Source organism: Oncorhynchus nerka, linkage group LG3 (assembly GCF_034236695.1).
Source record: "Oncorhynchus nerka isolate Pitt River linkage group LG3, Oner_Uvic_2.0, whole genome shotgun sequence".
NCBI classification, from domain to species: Eukaryota; Metazoa; Chordata; class Actinopteri; order Salmoniformes; family Salmonidae; genus Oncorhynchus; species Oncorhynchus nerka.
In genome coordinates, this window is record NC_088398.1 from 33,698,977 (window position 1) to 33,720,637 (window position 21,661).

Below are 21,661 nucleotides of genomic sequence, written 5' to 3' on the forward strand. Positions count from 1 at the left end.
CACAACACGTAATTTTAAGTCAAACACACAAATCTCCCACTTTCTTGTTATCATTAAAAACACTGTGCATATTTGCCAACATTGATCATTCCATCCTACTACCACGCTCAATCTCTAAACCACACAAACGGCCCTGTTAGGCCCCACCACCCCCCAACGTTCTTCTCCAGAACAAGATTATTTTGTTGCATTGTTCCACATTCCACTGCGGCCCTGTTTGTACAGATGCGATCCCATATGCTTGGGCTCTGAAGACGCAAGGAAGCCCCTGCTCGTCGGCTAAGAATGATGCCGTGGATCAAAGGCCCTTGTTCCCAGATCCCAGGCACTTATTTTGGGGAGCTGGTTGTTTTTTTTGTGTCTGTGGGGACCCAGGGTAACAGATCCATCAGCTACAGATCCATCAGCTAGCTGTATGGGATCCTTCACAGTGTGTGTGCCTTGGGACAAGTGCAGGCCTCTCTCTCTCTGCTTGATCCCCCTCTTGCCATCCCATCCACAGCACAATTTACTCCACATATCACTCAAGCCCTGTTCTACGAGAGCCTTATTATCCACTGCAACATATGTTAACTTAATGCTCTGTAACGCATTTCAAAAAGGCCAGCTTAAGTTGGGTCAACAACAGGTTATAGAGCAATTTATCAATGTACTGGCTTGAAAAGAAGTAAAAGGAAGAAAAAGTATTTCTGAGCACATATGCACACAAGCACACACACAGATGGTGCCTTTTCTCTCCATGTTTTCAGGGCACTACTGTTAAATCCGAAAAGACAAAATAAATGATCTCCCGCTTGAGTTAGGCTTCAACGTCTAATGTATTTTACAAGGGGTGAAAACGAGGGCGATCGGCTTTTAAAAATGGTTCTTTGCTCTCACCAGGCCCCGGGTGGGCATTAACCTGTTGCTTCTACTCGAGACGCTTGCGTCCCAACTAGAGCTCTGGAAATGCAAATGCGCTACGCTAAATGCTAATAGTATTAGTTAAAACTCAAAAGTTCATTAAAATACACATGCAGGGTATCGAATTAAAGCTACACTCGTTGTGAATCCAGGCAACAAGTCAGATTTTTAAAATGCTTTTCGGCGAAAGCATGAGAAGCTATTATCTGATAGCATGTAACACCCAAAAAGACCCACAGGGGACGTAAACAAAATAATTAGCATTTTGGCGTTACACAAACCGCACAATAAAATAGAAAACATTCATTACCTTTCACCATCTTCTTTGTTGGCACTCCTAGATGTCCCATAAACACTATTTGGGTCCATTAAATCGGTCCATATAAAGCCTAGATATCGTTATATGTAGACTGTGTGATAAACGAAAAAACATAGTTTCAAAACGTAACGTCATTTTTTAAAATTCAAAAAGTCGACGATAAACTTTCACAAAACACTTGAAATACGTTTGTAATGCAACTTTAGGTATTAGTAAACGTTAATAAGCGATAAAATTCATCAGGAGGCGATGTAAAGATCATTAGCTGTCCGTCTGGAAAAATGTCCGGCTAGAAACTCAACGAAAATATCCGGTCCTAGACCATAGGAGATACGGTGCCCTGCATGTGTTTGACCAAGAAAAAACTCGAAGGGAAATGACAAGACTCTAGACACCGTGTGGAAGCTGTAGGTACTGCAACCTCAGTCAATTAATTGTGGTTCACCTTTATCAATGGGTTCAAGTAGCGCATGGATATATTTTCCCATTTTCAGTGATCAGTTTTTCCTGTGCTTTTCGATGTAAATGCCGTTCTGGTAAAGCCACAGCAGTGATTTAACCAGTTTTATAAACGTCTGAGTGTTTTCTATCCACACAGACTAAGCAAATGCATATACTATATTCCTGGCATGAGTAGCAGGGCGCTGAAATGTTGCGCGATTTTTAACAGAATGTTCAAAAAAGTAGAGGGTCGACTTAAGAGGTTAAAGCAGTAGGCTAAACAGATGAAATAGGGTTAAAAACATTTGGATACAGTCAGAAATAGGGCCAAGCATTTGTGACTTAAGTTTTTCTTGGTCTCCTGCTTTCCAAACCTGGGTCGGGTTCAATAGGCACAAAACAGAAGAAACGTCTCAAACAGGGAGCTTGTCCAATAAGGAACACTTGTTTTCCTTTTCTGTTGCAAACTGTTTGTAAACGTTTTGTTGAGGCGTGCCCTAAAGAACCTGACCACGGCTATTCCAATCATGGTTCCAGAGGGACTCAGGTTGTTAGTGTTTTCTTGCCTGATTGGATTACGGCCACAATTTACCTCTGCCTGGCTGGAAACCAGGACCAATCAATGAGAAAATTAGGTGTCACTCAGCGCTCATTTGTTTTTCTATGGGATGCAGAGGCTGGCCCTATGCTGCCAGCCACCACATGAATGGGATGATTTACTTAAAACATTGTGAAAGACACCTTCACCTTTGTAGTTAAAGAAATGCAAGAAGACATATTCTCCATGTAATATGGGATATTTAGTTCAGAAAATGTCAATACTAGTACAGTGCATTTGTTAAGTATTCAGTATCCATATTTTGTTACGTTACAGCCTTATTCTAAAATGGATTAAATACATGTTTTTCCTCATCAATCTTCACACAATAGCCTAAATGACAAATCTAACTTTTTTTTTTACACACATTTATGCTAAATTTAAAACAGAAATACCTTATTTTCATAAGTATTCCGACCCTTTGCTATGAGACTCGAAATTGAGCTCAGGTGCATCCTGTTTCCATTGATAATCCTTGAGATGTTACGACAACTTGATTGGAGTACACCTGTGGTAAATTAAATTGATTGGACATGTTTCGTAAAGGCACATACCGGTCTATATAAGGTCCCACAGTTGACAGTGCATGTCAGAAAAAAAAAAACATGAGGTCAAAGGAATTGTCCATAGAGCTCCGAGACAGAATTATGTCGAGGAACAGATCTTGAGAAGGGTAACAAAAAACATCTGCAGCATTGAAGGTCCCAAAGAACAGTGGCTTCCATCATTCTTAAATAGAAGTTGTTTGTTTCCTCCTAGAGCTGGCCGCCTGGCCAAACTGAGCAATCTGGGGAGAAGGGCCTTGGTCAGGGATGTGACCAAGAACCCGATGGTCACTCTGACAGAGCTCCAGAATTCCTCTGTGGAGATGGGAGAAACTTCCAGAAGGTCAACCATCTCTGCAGCGCGCCAACAATCAGGCCATTATGGTAGAGTGACCAGACGGAAGCCACTCAGTAAAAGGCACATGACAGCCTGCTTGGAGTTTGCCAAAAGGCACCTAAAGGACTAAAAGATTATGAGAAACAAGATTCTCTGGTCCGATGAAACCAAGGTTAAACACTTTGGCTTGAATGCCAAGCGTCACGTCTGGAGGCAGCCAGGCACCGCTCATCATCTGGCCAATACCATCCCTACTGTGAAGCATGCTGGTGGCAGCATCATGCTGTAGGGATGTTTTTCAGCGGCAGGAACTTGGAGACAGACTTGTCCGGATCGAGGGAAAGATGAACGGATCAAAGTACAGAGAGATCCTTGATGAAAACCTGCTCCAGAGCGCTCAGTACCTCAGACTGGGGCGAAGGTTCACCTTCCAACAGGACAACGATCCTAAGCACATAGCCAAGACAATGAAGGAGTGGCTTCGGGACAAGTTTCTGAATGTCCTTAAGTGGCCCAACCAGAGCCTGGACTTGAACCCGATCGAACATCTCTGGGGAGACCTGAAAATAGCTGTGCAGTGACGCTCCCCATCCAACCTGACGGAGCTTGAGAGGATCTGCAGAGAAGAATTGGAGAAACTCCCCAAATACAGGCGTGCCAAGCTTGTGACATCATACCTAAGAAGTCTTGAGGCTGTAACCACTGCCAAAAGGTGCTTCAACAAAGTACTGAGTAAAGGGTCTGAATACTTATGTAAATGTGATATCAGTTCTTCTTATGTATAGTGGTGCACAATTGTGTAATGATTTGAAAACCAATAGAAGAATCTTAAAATTAATTCTAAAAACTTGCAGGCAGCCAGTGCAAAGACTTTAAAACCGGTGTAGTGTGGATGAGTCTCTCTGTATCGTCCTGAGATAAGAAACGGCCACACCGTGGCAATGTTCCTCCGGTGGTAAAAAGCTATTTTGAGTTCAGAATCTAAAATACCACCTAGATTTTTTACCTGGTGTTTTATGTTCATTGCCTGGGAATTCAAATGTACGGCCAGATTCTCTCTCTGTACTTTGACTCCAATAATAAGTACCTCAGTCTTGTCTTGATTCAGCTTGATGAAATAGTGAGCCATCCAAGTATTTAAATCACTAATAAAGTCTAATAATGTATTGGTAGAGCTAAAATTCTATGGCGACACAGAAATGTAAAGTTGTGTATCGTCTGTGTAGCAGTGAAAATCAATGCTGCGCTTTCTGATAATTCTGCCAAGGGGTAACAGTACTGGACCCAAAATTGAACCTTATGGAACACCATGTGTATCCATTTTCTCTGAGTTAAGTTCACCAAAAAAACTCTTGACCGGTTAAATAGATCCTAAACCAATTTAGAACTGGACCAAATGCCAACCACCTCTCCAGTCTGTCCAGAAGGACATCATGGTCAACAGTGTCAAACAGCACTTAAATCCAAGAGTACAAGGACTGAGAACTGTTTGGCATCTGTGTTGGCTTTAAGATAATTTACCACTTTAACTAAGGCCGTCTCTGTGATGTGGTTGGCACGAAAACCAGATTGGAATATTCCAAAAGTATAGTTGGCACTTAAAGTAATTTAGCTGTTTGAAAACGAATTCCTCCAGAATTTTGCTTAAGAATGGAAGGTTGGAGATTGGTCGAAAACAGCTGAGAGCTGAAGAATCTAAATCACTTATCTTATGTTCAACATAGCAGTTTTTAGTGCAGTGGAGAAGTGCCTGTGAACAGGGAGTGATTAACAATAGCATGCACATCTTCAGATATGCAATTAAAAACTGTTTTGAAGGTGTTGGGGATAGGATGGAGAAGGCAGGGGATAGGATGGAGAAGGCAGGTAGAAGTTATATCACTTTCCTGAGCATGTCTGTGTCAACCAGGGAAAATAAATCCAGTGCCATTGTGTGGTAGGCTAGGGCACATATCAAACTTCTTATCAGGTCTTGCTTGACTGATACCCAGCCTAATGTTTGCTATCTTATCTCTGAAATATGCCGCAAACTCATCACATTTAGATGTGGTGGGAAGTTCAAATAGGTTTGCAAGGGGTAGGATTTATCAGGCCATCAATGGTCAAGAAGAGCACTCGTAAATTATTCTGATTATTAGTGATCAAATTACAAAAATTTGCTGATCTGGCATTTCTTCTATTTGCGTTGTTATATATACATTTACATTACATTTACATTTAAGTCATTTAGCAGACGCTCTTATCCAGAGCGACTTACAAATTGGTGCGTTCACCTTAAGACATCCAGTGGAACAGCCACTTTACAATAGTGCATCTAAATCTTTTAAGGGGGGTGAGAAGGATTACTTTATCCTATCCTAGGTATTCCTGAAAGAGGTGGGGTTTCAGGTGTCTCCGGAAGGTGGTGATTGACTCCGCTGTCCTGGCGTTGTGAGGGAGTTTGTTCCACCATTGGGGGGCCAGAGCAGCGAACAGTTTTGACTGGGCTGCGCGGGAACTGTACTTCCTCAGTGGTAGGGAGGTGAGCAGGCCAGAGGTGGATGAACGCAGTGCCCTTGTTTGGGTGTAGGGCCTGATCAGAGCCTGGAGGTACTGAGGTGCCGTTCCCCTCACAGCTCCGTAGGCAAGCACCATGGTCTTGTAGCGGATGCGAGCTTCAACTGGAAGCCAGTGGAGAGAGCGGAGGAGCGGGGTGACGTGAGAGAACTTGGGAAGGTTGAACACCAGACGGGCTGCGGCGTTCTGGATGAGTTGTAGGGGTTTAATGGCACAGGCAGGGAGCCCAGCCAACAGCGAGTTGCAGTAATCCAGACGGGAGATGACAAGTGCCTGGATTAGGACCTGCGCTGCTTCCTGTGTGAGGCAGGGTCGTACTCTGCGGATGTTGTAGAGCATGAACCTACAAGAACGGGCCACCGCCTTGATGTTAGTTGAGAACGACAGGGTGTTGTCCAGGATCACGCCAAGGTTCTTAGCGCTCTGGGAGGAGGACACAATGGAGTTGTCAACCGTGATGGCGAGATCATGGAATGGGCAGTCCTTCCCCGGGAGGAAGAGCAGCTCCGTCTTGCCGAGGTTCAGCTTGAGGTGGTGATCCGTCATCCACACTGATATGTCTGCCAGACATGCAGAGATGCGATTCGCCACCTGATCATCAGAAGGGGGAAAGGAGAAGATTAATTGTGTGTCGTCTGCATAGCAATGATAGGAGAGACCATGTGAGGTTATGACAGAGCCAAGTGACTTGGTGTATAGCGAGAATAGGAGAGGGCCTAGAACAGAGCCCTGGGGGACGCCAGTGGTGAGAGCGCGTGGTGAGGAGACAGATTCTCGCCACGCCACCTGGTAGGAGCGACCTGTCAGGTAGGACGCAATCCAAGCGTGGGCCGCGCCGGAGATGCCCAACTCGGAGAGGGTGGAGAGGAGGATGTGATGGTTCACAGTATCGAAGGCAGCCGATAGGTCTAGAAGGATGAGAGCAGAGGAGAGAGAGTTAGCTTTAGCAGTGCGGAGGGCCTCCGTGATACAGAGAAGAGCAGTCTCAGTTGAATGACTAGTCTTGAAACCTGACTGATTTGGATCAAGAAGGTCATTCTGAGAGAGATAGCGGGAGAGCTGGCCAAGGACGGCACGTTCAAGAGTTTTGGAGAGAAAAGAAAGAAGGGATACTGGTCTGTAGTTGTTGACATCGGAGGGATCGAGTGTAGGTTTTTTCAGAAGGGGTGCAACTCTCGCTCTCTTGAAGACAGAAGGGACGTAGCCAGCGGTCAGGGATGAGTTGATGAGCGAGGTGAGGTAAGGGAGAAGGTCTCCGGAAATGGTCTGGGAGAAGAGAGGAGGGAATAGGGTCAAGCGGGCAGGTTGTTGGGCGGCCGGCCGTCACAAGACGCGAGATTTCATCTGGAGAGAGAGGGGAGAAAGAGGTCAGAGCACAGGGTAGGGCAGTGTGAGCAGAACCAGCGGTGTCGTTTGACTTAGCAAACGAGGATCGGATGTCGTCGACCTTCTTTTCAAAATGGTTGACGAAGTCATCTGCAGAGAGGGAGGAGGGGGGGGGGGGGAGGATTCAGAAGGGAGGAGAAGGTGGCAAAGAGCTTCCTAGGGTTAGAGGCAGATGCTTGGAATTTAGAGTGGTAGAATGTGGCTTTAGCAGCAGAGACAGAAGAGGAAAATGTAGAGAGGAGGGAGTGAAAGGATGCCAGGTCCGCAGGGAGGCGAGTTTTCCTCCATTACCGCTCCAAGCTGATCTCTCAGAATATCATAATGGACCGGAAACTTTGACTATTATCCACTTCCGATTTGCCTTTCTGCAATTTCTCTTAACTTCACTCATCCGTTTGGATGTGGCCTTTTTCAACCTTACTGGAGCTACAGCATCAATGGTTGGCTTTAATTTGCTATTAAAGTTATCGACAAAATCATCACTGGAGGAAAGCAGAATGGGGGATGGTGTATTGTTAGTACACTCATTAAAATCTGTAGCAACTTCAAGAGGTATGATAGTGTTTAATTTTTTATTTCAATGATTAATTCAGTATAAATTTAATGATGCATTCAGTATTACCCTGTGATATGGGCAAGAAGTTAGTAAAAAATCCACAGTGGTGCTCAGATAAAGCAACATCAACAATAGAGGATGTCAACTTTTCTTTTGGTTTTATTGTTTCTTCCAGTGATGCACCCATATGCCATTTTGGCCGATACTGATATCCAATATTTTCCTTGCCCAAAAAAAAACTATACAGATATTTACATTTTAGCTGCCTTTTAAGCATTCTAGTATAGTTAAATAGTTAACACACGCGGAGGCAGCGGTCTAAGGCACTGCATCTCAGTTTAAGTGGTGTCACTACAGTCCTTGGTTCGAATCGAGGCTGTATCACATCCGGCCGTGATTGGGAGTCCCTCAGGGCGGCCCAAAACTGGCCCAGCGTCATCCAGGGTAGGCCGTCATTGTAAATAAAAACGTGTTCTTAACCGACTTGCCTAGTTATGTAAAGGTCACACACACACACACACACAAATATAAGTTATGTCCCCATTACCAGTAAAACATAATCAAAACCTATTTCTTTCACTTACTTACTGTGCTATTTTGTTGTTCATTTATTCAGTCATTTCATTCTCAACCAGTATTTCTATGGAACAATGTTTGGGTCTTTGCGTGTCAAAAGATATACTATTTAAGACTATTTGACGTGTCAAATAACACTATTTGACGTGTCAAATAAGCTTGTTGACAAATCAGGACCTGAATATGACTGCACGTCACATAATTTAATGCGTTCATAAATGTTATATTTAGTTATTACACATTTATTACACTATCACTTGTATTTCAAATGTCACAATGATTCATCGATACGTCTAATATGATGCTGGTAAAGTTGTCTCGTGCACCTACAGTGCTTGTCATAAAAAAGATAGCTAGCTCATGGATGCAAACGATGTTCTTTGCATCACTGTCAATTACATACTTTTATTTTGGAGGCAAATCGCAAATTCCACTATTGTGCCTAATCCTTATTGTGGCTAGCGTCACAACACATAACCCGGTCAGGTCGAGCTTCACTAGCCAGATGAAGCTACCTGGCTGCTTATAACGTTAGCTTTGGGCAACAGGGTTAAGTAGCTGGCTAGCTATTTATTTTCATGAACGGAGGTTCAATTTCAATAGGCGAACAACAAGTGGCAACCAAGCTAATACTTACTCAAATCAAATTGTATTAGTCACATGCGCCGAATACAACAGTGACATACCTTACAGTGAAATGCTTACTTACGAGCCCCTAACCGACAATGCAGTTTCAAAAACTATGGATAAGAATAAGAGATAAAAGTAACAAGTAATTAGGAGCAGTAAAAAATAATATATACGGGGGTGCTGGTACAGAGTCAATGTGCAGGGGCACCGATTAGTTGAGGTAGTATGTACATGTAGGTCGAGTTAATTGGCGTGACAATGCATGGATGACAACAGCATGTGGCAGTGGTGTGGAGAAGGGTGCAATGTGAATAGTCTGGGTAGCCATTTGACGAGGTGTTCAGGAGTCTTATGGCTTGGGGGTAGAAGCTATTTAGAAGCCTCTTGGACCTAGACTTGGCGCTTCGGTACCGCTTACCATGTGGTAGCAGAGAGAACAGTCTTTGACTAGGGTGGCTGGAGTCTTTGACAGTTTTTAGGGCCTTCCTCTGACACTGCCTGATATAGAGGTCCTGGATGGCAGGAAGCTTGGCCCCAGTGATGTACTGGGCCGTAAGCACTACCCTCTGTAGTGCCTTGCGGTCGGAGGCCGAGCAGTTGCCATACCAGGCAGTGATGCAACCTGTCAGGATGCTCTCAATGGTGCAGCTGTAGAACATTTTGAGGATCTGAGGACCCATGCCAAATCTTTTCATTCTCCTGAGGGGGAATAGGTTTTGTCGTGCCCGCTTCACGACTGTCATGGTGTACTTGGACCATGTTAATTTGTTGGTGATGTGGACACCAAGGAACTTGAAGCTCTCAACCTGCTTCACTGCAGCCCCGTCGATGAGAATGGGGGCGTGCTCGGTCCTCTTCTTCCTGTAGTCCACAATCATCTCCTTTGTCTTGGACACGTTGAGGGAAAGGTCGTTGTCCTGGCACCACACGGCCAGGTCTCTGACCACCTCCCTATAGGCTGTCTCGTTGTTGTCGGTGATCAGGCTGTGATCGTTGTTGTGTCATTGGCAAATGTAATGATGGTGTTGGAGTCGTGCAGTCATGAGTGAACAGGGACTACAGGAGGGGGCTGAGAACGCACCCCTGAAGGGCCCCTGTCTTGAGGATCAGTGTGGCGGATGTGTTGTTACCTACCCTTATCACCTGGGGTGGCCCATCAGAAAGTCCAGGATACAGTTGCAGAGGGAGGTGTTTAGTCCCAGGGTCCTTAGCTTAGTGATGAGCTTTGTGGGCACTACGGTGTTGAATGCTGAGCTGTAGTCAATGAATAGCATTCTCATATAAGTGTTTATTTTGTCCAGGTGGGAAAGGGCAGTGTGGAGTGCAATAGAGACTGCATCATCTGTGTATCTGTTGGGGCAGTATGCAAATTGGAGTGGGCCTAGGGTTTCTGGGATGATGGTGTTGATGTGAGACATGACCAGCCTTTCAAAGTACTTTATGGCTACAGACGTGAGTTCTACGGGTCGGTAGTCATTTAGGCAGGTTACCTTAGTGTTCTTGGGCACAGGCACTATGGTGGTCTGTTTAAAACATGTTGGTATTACAGACTCGGACAGGGAGAGGTTGAAAATTTCAGTGAAGACACTTGCTAGTTGGTCAGTGCATGTTCGCAGTATATGTCCTGGTAATCCGTCTGGCCATGCGGCCTTGTGAATGTTGACCTGCCTAAAGGTCTTACCCACATCGGCTGCGGAGAGCATGATCACGCATTCTTCCAGTACAGCTGGTGCTCTCATGCATGTTTCAGTGTTATTTGCCTTGAAGTGAGCATAGAAGTAGTTTAGGTCGTCTGGTATGCTTGTGTCACTGGGCAGCTCTCGGCTGTGCTTCCCTTTGTAGTCTGTAATGGTTTGCAGGCCCTTCGTCAGAGTCGGTGTAGTACGACTGTAGTCGGCGTCAAGAGTCGGTGTAGGATTCCTAAATCATTGCTAAGAATAATGAAAATGACTGCAGTTTCTACTGGTCATTGTTTTCATGCTGGTTGTATCGGTGCAAGCTAGGTACCAAGTTAAAGCTAGCTACCCCAGAAGTTTCGGATGAACAAATTATGCTTTGTTACCAAAGCAGCATTGTAAACACATCGCTCGTGGCCGGTGTTTTCAGACTTTTTTGTACAGCTTGCTACTGTATCTTCTTTGATACGCAAAGACCCAAACGGCGTTCCATAGTTGGGCATGTTATGAAGCTAATAGCAGTGAAGCTATTACTGTGTAACTCAGGTAGGGCAACATCCGGAAAATAGTGCACTTGGTAGTGTGTACCAGTGCTCGGCCAGTCGGCGACAGCCAACATCAACCACGACAGAGAACGGTTGATTGTCAAGGGCAACAAATTCCATTATCTTGGCTTTAATGGATTTCACCTTTGAGTTGTCTCGCTGAAATTTTCTTACTCTTTCAAATGACTGCCCGACTTGTTGACTGCTCGATCCACACAGCAGACATTGTGGGCTAGGTTAGGAATTCTGTGTTGCACGTGTAGCGCAAACATTTTGCGTGGCATCATTACGTCATAGGTGTGCACGTCAGCTTTGACATCGGTTTTGCACATTGGCGTTAGACTAGATGCCAGCATTTTTAGCTAATATCGTCCGATTCCGATATGTTCACCGCTATATCACGCATCCCTAGTTTCTTATTTGTAACGTTTTTTTGTTGTTGCTATTAGTAGGTTAACGGATTAGATTTGTCAAGTAATCCACCCAACCCTGCTTTATTAATCCTGTCAACATTGTAGAAACTACACTGACATTTTATACTTCACACGTAAAGTGTTGGTCCCCTGTTTCATCAGCTGAAATAAAAGATCCCAGAGATTTTCCATACGCACAAAAGGTGTATTACTCTCAAATGTTGTGCACAAATGTGTTTACATCCCTGTTAGTGAGCATTTAGTCTCTCTAAAATGTGTAGTTGACACACAACACCATGCCACAGATGTCTTAAGTTAAGGGAGCGTGCAATTGGAATGCTGACTGCAGTAATGCTCTTGCCAGAGAATGGAATGTTCATTTCTCTACCATAAACCACCTCCAACGTCGTTGAATAGAAATTGTCAGTACGTCCAACCGATCTCAAAGCCACAGACCAAGAGTACCAATGCCAGCCCAGGACCTCCAAATTAGAATTCTTCACCTGTAGGATCGTCTGAGACCAGACAAACAATGAACTTATGCACAAACTTTCAGAAAACGTCTCAAAGCTTGTTGTCCTCACCAAGGTCTTGACCTGACTGCAGTTGCGTGTTGTAACCAACTTCAGTGGGCAAATGCTCACCTTCAACGGCCACTGGAGAAGTGTGCTCTTCACAGATGAAGCACAGGTTCAACTGTACCGGGCAGATGGCAGACAGTGTGTATGGCATTGTGTGGGCAAACGGTTTGCTGATGTCAACGTTGTAAACAGAGTGTTTCAGCATGATTAATGCATGTCCCCATGTCGCAAGGATCTGTACACAATTTCTTGAAGCTGAAAATGTCCCAGTTCTTCCCTGGCCTGCATAATCACCAGGCATGTTATGCTCTGGATCACTGATCGACACCCCTAATTTTTTAAGGCGTCTGTGACCAACTGATGCATACCTGTATTCCCAGTCATGTCAAATCCAGAGAATAGGGTCTGAACTGAACTAAAATGAACTGAACTAAAATGTATTAAAATAGTTTTTCCCCTTATCTACACACAATGACAAAGCAAAAACAGGGATTTTTTGCTAATATATTACAAATAAAAAAACGGAAATATCACATTCAGACCCTTTACTCAGTACATTGTTGAAGAACCTTTGGCAGCGATTACAGCCACGAGTCTTCTTGGCTGTATTTGAGGAGTTTCTCTTATTCCTCTCTGCAGATCCTCTCAAGCTCTGTCAGGTTGTATGAGGTGCGTTGCTGTACACCTATTTTCAGGTCTCTCCAGAGATGTTCGATCGGGTTCAATTCCGGGCTACTCAAGGACATTCAGATTCTTGTCCCGAAGCCACTCCTTCATTGTCTTGGTTGTGTGCTTTGGGTCATTGTCCTTTTGGAATGGGATGGTGCCAGGTTTTCTCCAGACGTGACACTTGGCATTCAGGCCAAAGAGTTCACTCTGGGTTTCATCATACCAGAGAATCTTGTTTCTCATGATCTGAGAGTCTTTAGGTGCCTTTTGGAAAACTCCAAGGGGGTGTTATGTGCCTCTTACTGAGGAGTGGCTTCCATCTGGCCACTCTACCATAAAGGCTTGATTGGCGGAGTGCTGCAGAGATGGTTGTCCTTCTGGAAGTCTCCCATCTCCACAGAGGAACTGGAGCTCTGTCAGAGTGACCATCGGCTTCTTGGTCACCTCCCTGACCAAGGCCCTTCTACCCTGATTGCTCAGTTTGGCCAGGTGGCCAGCTCTAGGAAGAGTCTTGGTGCTTCCACAATTCTTCCATTTAAGAATGATGGAGGCCACTGTGTTTTTGGGGACCTTCAATGCTGCAGACATTTTTTGGTACCCTTCCCCAGATCTGTGCCTTGACACAATCCTATCTCGTGCTCTATGGACAACTCCTTTGACCTCATGGCTTGGTTTTTGCTCTTATATAAACAGGTGTGTGCCTTTCCAAATCATGTCCAATCAATTGAATTTAACACAGGAGGACTCCAAACAAGTTGTAGAAACATCGAGGATGATCAATGGAAACAGATTGCACTCAATTTTGAGTCTCATAGCAAAGGGTCTGAATACTTATGTAAATAAGGTATTTCTTTTTTCAAACATTTCTAAAAAACTTTTTTTTGCTTTGTCTTTATGGGATATTGTGTGTAGATTGCCCTTGGACATTTATTCATTTAATCCATTTTAGAATAAGGCTGTAATATAACAAAATGTGGAAAAGGGGTCTGAATACTTTCCGAAGAAACTGTAGTACACCTATAGGCGGGATTAAACGAGTTCCCCAGTCAGCCGTTCTGCGCACACTAAAATAAATCATTATGTTTCAATTTTTATAGCTAGAAATGTTACAAAGACTATTTAAACGACCAAATGTTGGCCTTTAACCATCGAACAGAAATAGGACCGCACTATGGTAAATTTACTTATTTTATTGCCACATAAACAATTCGGGGATGAGCCCTTGGCAGTCAATGTCACAACACCACACAGATGGGCATAATTATAAATTCACAGTCAGTATTGGCCCAATCAAGAGATCCCAGCAGAGGGAGCTGTGGGGGAAACATGAAAATCAAATAAAGATATATCAACACACAATACATGACGTCATTACCAAAAAGCTTGGCCTATTTATAACCTACTACAAAAAAAACTATAAAAATAACATTCCTCATTAAGGCCTGCTGGGGCAAGAGTGCCCAAGCAGTCTATCCATTATGTCTTTCTTTGTAGAGGTAATTTATCCCTATCACCTCCTCTACATGGCGCCTTCACCAACTCAATGCTCATATTACATAAGGAACTTAGTTCATGATTATGGCTATTGAAATGCTTGGCAACTGGTGATTTTTCATCACGGTTGCAAATTACGCTCTTATGCTCACATATCCTAAGTTCACGTTTGGTCTTACCCACATAATAAAAGTTACAAAAACACTTAAGGAGATATACAACATATTTTGTGTTACATGTTATTCTACCTCGGACCTTTATCCTCCCACCCAATAAAAGTTGCAAAAACACTTAAGGAGATATACAACATATTTTGTGTTACATGTTATTCTACCTCGGACCTTTATCCTCCCACCCAAATGGAAATGATTAGGATAGTTCCCTCTGATCATGGCATAATAAATCAATAAAAATATGTTATCAATATATCTCATAAACACTTTGATAAACTTAGAATAGGGATTACTATAGTTTACAAAGTCCAACTCAAATTTCCGCGTAAACAAATTAGCATAATTAGGTGTAACTGTCTTCAAACTTCAAATAATTCTTAGTCAATATTTCATTAGTCAAGCTCAGCAGTAAGTCAGTGGGGGGAACCAGTTGTTCTTTGATTCAAATAATGTTTCATTGCATCTAAACCCTCTTGATGAGGAATATTCACATAAATTGCTAGAGACATCCATTGAACAAGTCTCTAATTTCTTCAAAAAGTCTTGTCTCCATGAAGTAAGAGGGTGCTGTCCTATTTCTGTTCTTTGGATTACTATATATAAGGATCCAGCACCCAATTTCTGTAGGCTATATATACACAATATTCTGTCCATATGAATGAATGCAAGCGCATGTTTCCTGTGACTTGTTCAACCGCATGCAGCTCAGATTATTTTTTATAGACAAAGAACCCACTGGGCACATAGTTTCAACCAGAGGCTGGTGGGAGAAGCTATAGGAATAGAATAAATGGAACTGAGTCAAACACATTGTTTTCATGTTTTTGGTACCATTCCATTGATTCCATTCCAGACATTAAAATGAGCCTGTACCCCTATAGCTCCTCCCACCAGCCTCCTTTGATTTCAACGTCTAATTTTGATTTACTTTTGGTTGAGTTGTCAACTAATGTGAATTCAACATGAAATCAACAAAACATTTCAGCATGTCATTCGATTTAGGTTAAAAGTTGGGTGAAAAAATGACAATTCCTTTACGTTGATGACTTTCAAATCCAATCAGTTTTCTATGTTGTTTCAACATTTTATTTTTTTATTGCTGGAATAACAAGGAAACCATGTTGATTTAACCAGTTTTTGCACAGTGGGAGGAGATAAAGGTGTGAAATAATATTAACATGGCCTACTTAATCCCAATAACGTGAGTCTTCAAGAGTTTCTCAGTGAGCCAGCCATTCCCCCAACCAATCACACGCGGACGGAAGGGTCACCAACAAAGGAGTTTGCTTCTGTTGCAGCCTTCACTGTAAAATATAAAGTGTTGTGGTGGTGCTTTGCTCGGAAACCTACCTCCCAATTTAGACAAAATGCCACGTTACAAAACAGTCTACCATGATTGCCGAGTAGCCACACGGCTTTATGCAGTAAGTCTTAATTTAAAATGTTGTTATGTGGGACATTAAACTTTTTTTTTTTATAACCTGTGCTATAAAAGCCTGGCAGACCCTGAAAGGGGAAACTGCCTATTAAGCTATAAGGTCCAGGTCCCGGCTACCTAATTGACAAGCTCTAGGTGACTTTCATCACTTGTCGATTTCATAGCGGCAGTCAATGTTTCCTCCAGGATGCTGTTGCATCTTTGACATGAGGGTGTTTCTGACAAAGAGCAGTCGGCCCTGGCGCCAAATCCAAGGCTACAGCTCAAGGTCTCTCCATAAAACAAATACACACATCCTACTGGTTGAATAAACATTGCTTCCAAGTCATTTCAACCAAAAAATTAAATGTGATGATGTTGAATTAACATGGAAAACTGATTGGATTTGCAAAAGGTCACCAACGTGAGGGAATTGTTTCATTTTTTCCAACCAACTTTTAACCTAAATCCAATGACATGGTGAATTTTGTAGACTTTTCAATTCATTCATGTTAGTTTACAACTCAACCAAATGTAAATTAAAACTACACGTTGAACGTCTGTGCCCAGTCGGATTCCGCTTCCTTTTCCGACCACATCTTTATTTACACTGCTAAAACACAGGCAGTCTGCATGGACCAAGTTCGGATCCACTGAGAATTTGTGTTTTTCATGAAGTTTCGGGTTTATATCTAGTATAAAAATACGTCTAAGATAGGATTTTTCCTGTGGACACACAACACTTAATATATATATATATATATATATATATTATTATTATTATATATATATTATATATATATATAAATATATATATATATATATATATTTTTTTTTTTTAAATACAGACTAAGCAACAGGGTATTTTTCCTTTAGATTTGATTTGATCTCTTTTAGTCCTCATTTGGACGAATCTTCCAAGAGTCTATAACAAACTTTAAAATACAATTTACAATACAATCCCATTTCAAACAGCATGAAAATCACAAATGATTTTAGCCTAGTTGTTTTCTTCTGGTGGCCCTAATTACTGACACTAAGCACATATCCTTAAAAAATACAGGTATAAAACACTATCACTGTACACCTCACACACACTCCAACAGTAGATTGGCGTGACAGTCACCTTTACGCTGCAGATTAGCACTGTTGCACCTCTGGAAATTAATCTGCCTTGAAGTAGAGCCACCTCGCACCATGTTTCCCAATGACCAATACGGACAGATTACTAGAACTACAAACCACACTGCCACCTTTGTAATTGACTTTTAAACAGTTTGAAGTTCCTCATTAAGTCCAACCAAAGGAATTAAGTGCAGATGTGACAGGTCGAGACTCAACAATTGTGTAGGGCCCTTATAGCCCTCGACTATGACTCAGTTCCATTACACAAAAGAATCATTGGACAAAGACGTCTTCTGTAGAGTGGAGCCCATATGCTCGGTCTGAACATCAACACTTGTGGTATGGTTTTGGAACCATAAGGAACTTCTCTTTCATATCAGTGAGAAATCATTTTCTAAAAACAAAGGTTAAATTGATACACTTTTATAGGGTTAGTGTTCACACACAGGCACATATCCATGTTACAGTGTGTGTTTACAGAAGACAGACTGAAGACAGCTGGTCACTATCTAGCATGCTCCGAAAATCTGTGTGTAATGGAAGAAGGCCGACAGAAACGTGTTTTCACTGAAAAATACTGTCGGCTGCAACTGTGATAAAGACGGTTAAAATAGTGTACAGTAAGTGCATATTTTGCATTTGAAATTATTTGATGTGATATGAAAGTAAAGCGCTTTACGTTTTAGTCTGGCTTTCCTGGAAGTCTTGTGATGTTGCACCTCTGGGTTGAGAAACTCTGTGTCCTTAGGCTCCTGATCTAATTCCCTGCGTCTCCAATCTGGAGGCATCACTACAGACCCTGGTTCGATTCCAGGATGTATTACAACCGGCTGTGACTGGGAGTCCCATAGGGCAGCGCACAATTGACCCTGCGTCATTTGGCCGGGGTAGGCCGTCATTGTAAATAAGAATTTGTTCTTAACTGACTTGCATAGTTAAATAAAGGTTAAATAAAAAATAATTTAAATAAATCTAAAACCGTATCATAATTCAGAATCGAAATCCAGTTTAGATGGAGAAGTTGGCCATTTTGGCTGCCAGAGCCAGTCTACCTCTGAAAATAATATACGGTCCGTGAACCTTAAGGAGTAAGGGTAGACTCCTTAAGAGTACCGGTACATCTTAGTGCAATTATGTAGGATAGGCCTACTACACAATAAATATACAACTCATTTGAAACCTATGTTGTTCTTTCAATTCATTACATTTACACCCATTATAGTTTTATGCCAATGTTAAGAACTCATATCACCAAGCATTGTATCAGGTGAAGTATGTGTTTAAGAATGATCTGTTCTGAGAAGCAAAAATATTTGCACGTCCTATGGTTATCCCTGTCTGACACAACACATCCTATAGGATCTACACCACACTTGTCAAACTCATTCCAGGAGGACCGAAAGTCGGCGCGTTTTCGCTCCTCACTTGTACTTGATGAATTAAGGTCACAAATTAGTAAGGAACTGCCCACACCTGATTGTCGTGGACTTAAATGAAAAACCTGCAGACACTAGGCCCTTCATGGAGTGAGTTTAACACCCCTGGTCAAATTGTCAATAACCTAGCTTGCAGAGAAACACAGCACATGCGACTCCAAATGCATCTAGTTACTGTATCAAACCGGTTCACAATAAAATAGGTCTGAAGATATAGCGTGAAGTGATCTATTTACATTATTATAAATAATGACAATTCTGGATACATGTGCAAATTGAAACTACAGTATCTACTACGTGTGGCACGGACATGAAACATTGTAACAAGACGTAGGTGATTAATCAACTCGAATGGTAATTATAATGAAAGTATAATGTGATTGAACTACTTGTGAATGTCACTTTTGTTGACTAACTCTGCTAGCTGAAAGTAGCTATAACTAGCTAATGCTGGTAAAAGTAAACGAAAGCTGTATTTTTAAGACATGCCAGTCGACACAATATCTCAGTTTCGGTTTACTGAAGCTCGTAGTAATTTGCAGTCACACAAAGCCTCGTTCACAACAGCATTGATTGTTGAATTTCTAACTTACTGTGGGACAGCTCGTCTGATAGCTCGAATTATGGGCTGCGCCATTTTGTTTCAACGTTTTCTATAGGTACAACGGGATTGGCTACTGGTGTATTTCTCTTGAGCAAACGAAGAGCTCTGATTGGCCTCTGAGCCAGCTAAGGGGCAGATTCCTCGTGTCAAATACAGTTGGTTAGTTCGTTTTGCATGGCCCGGTGCCACGGGAGATTGAAAATGTTATTTAAGGACCAATGGAAATACACAAAGTCTGCGTACTCGGATCACCGGGCCATGCAAAACTAACTCCATTTACAGAGGGTTTGTTGGAGTAGTAACAGGTACAACTATTTAAGAGATTGTCTCGAATCAGCTATGACTGTAGATATCACCGATATGAAATGGCTAGCTAGTGAACGGTGGTGCTCGTTAACAGCGTTTCAATCGGTGACGTCACTCACCCTGAGACCTTGAACTAGTGGTTCCCCTTGCTCTGCAAGGGTTGTGGCTTTTGTGGAGCGATGGGTAACGATGCTTCGTGGGTGTCAGTTTTCGGTGTGTGCGGAGGATCCCTGGTTCGAGCCCGAACGGACTGTTACATAGAAATAAAATATTAACTACGCAAATCACCTGACATCATAATTAACGAGTCATTATTTTTATTATTTGTAGATCAGTCAGTCACAATTTAGCCGTGATACAACACGGTTTTGTTGCTCTCAGCCAGTGAAATTATATATTTTTTAAAATATTTTTTTTATATATATATATATATATCTCTTGTTCCAGGTGTCATTGGTCTGTTTTGAGTGGTTATGCTGAAACAACCAACTGTAGACGAATGTTAGGGGAGGTGCATCTGCAACAGGAAGTCTTGCCAAACAGGCCAGTGTTTGATAGGTCAATGAGAGAAATGAAAACATTCTCATTAGTTATTAAAGGGGGAATTTCACCCTGGCTCAGCAGAACAAAAATGTATACGCAATAATTTCAAAGATTTTGCTGAGTTACAGTTCATGTCAGGTTATCAATTGATTTAAATTCATTAGCATGCTCCGAACACTTGTGTGTAATAGAAGAAGACCGCCAGAAACCTGTTGGCATTGAAAAATACTGTCAGCTGTGACTGTGATAAAGCCGGTTTAAACAGTGTACAGTAAGTGTACATTTTGTATATTTTGCATTTGTGAAATTATTTTGATGTAATGTGAAAGTAAAGTTCTCTATGTTTCCTAAACTATCTGTTATAAATTTAAGGACAATCTAATACAGATAGTTATCTGTTGGTCACAGATACCTTTTTTTCTTAAATAGGTAGTGGCGTGGATCAGAAAACCTGTCACTATCTGGTGTGACCACCATTTGCCTCATGCAGCGCCACACATCTTCTTTGCAGAGAGTTGTTTAGGCTGTTGATTGTGGTCTGTGGAATGTTGTCCCAATCCTCTTCGATGGCTGTGCGAAGTTGTTGGATATTAGAGGGAATTTGAACACGCTGCTGTACATGTAGATCCAGAGCATCCCAAACCTGCTCATTGGGTGACATGTCTGGTGAGTATCCAGTCCATGGAAGAACTGGGACATTTTCAGCTTCCAGGAATTGTGTACAATTCTGTGCTGCCAACACACTGTCATTGACACTGACCCAACTCCAGCCACTTTGATAATGGGAATTGATGGGAAATGATGTAAATATATCACTAGCCACTTTAAACAATGCTACCTTATATAATGTTACTTACCCTACATTATTCATCTCATATGCATACGTATATACTGTACTCTACATCATCGACTGCATCCTTATGTAATACATGTATCACTAGCCACTTTAACTATGCCACTTTGTTTACTTTGTCTACATACTCATCTCATATGTATATACTGTACTCGATACCATCTACTGTATGCTGCTCTGTACCATCACTCATTCATATATCCTTATGTACATATTCTTTATCCCCTTACACTGTGTATAAGACCGTAGTTTTGGAATTGTTAGTTAGATTACTTGTTGGTTATCACTGCATTGTCGGAACTAGAAGCACAAGCATTTCGCTACACTCGCATTAACATCTGCCAACCATGTGTATGTGACAAATAAAATTTGATTTGATTTGTGACATGGGGCAGTGCATTATCATACTGAAACATGAGATGATGGCAGCAGATGAATGGCATGACCATTTTTGTCATTTATTTTTTTACCTTTTTTTAATACATTTTTGATAAATGATCAGATGGGCATGTGCAGGTAGAGATACTGGTGTGCAAAAGAGCAGAAAAGTAAATAAATAAAAACAGTATGGGGCTGAGGTAGGTAAATTGGGTGGGCTATTTACCGATGGACTGTGTACAGCTGTAGCGATCGGTTAGCTGCTCAGATAGCAGATGTTTAATGTTGGTGAGGGAGATAAAAGTCTCCAACTTCAGCGATTTTTGCAATTCGTTCCAGTCACAGGCAGCAGAGAACTGGAAGGAAAGGCGGCCAAATGAGGTGTTGGCTTTAGGGATGATCAGTGAGATACACCTGCTGGAGCGCGTGCTACGGGTGGGTGTTGCCATCGTGACCAGTGAACTGAGATAACGCGGGGCTTTACCTAGCATGGACTTATAGATGACAATGGGCCTCAGGATCTTGTCACAGTATCTCTATACATTCAAATTGCCATTGTTAAAATGAAATTGTGTTCATTGTCCGTAGCTTACCGCCTCCA

The 21,661-nt window shown here is 42.3% G+C and overlaps 1 protein-coding gene across 1 annotated transcript in view; it reads right to left on the reverse strand.

Moving 5' to 3' along the window:
- Positions 1–19,060, reverse strand: part of clybl (citrate lyase beta like) — a 202,877-nt gene extending 183,817 nt beyond the window's left edge. Inside the window, exon 1 of the mRNA XM_029630385.2 lies at positions 18,970–19,060. Within this exon, the coding sequence (XP_029486245.1) occupies positions 18,970–19,013 (44 nt within the window). The 5' untranslated portion in view covers positions 19,014–19,060. The remainder of the gene's footprint in view (positions 1–18,969) is intronic.
- Between the last annotated feature and the right edge of the window lie 2,601 nt (positions 19,061–21,661).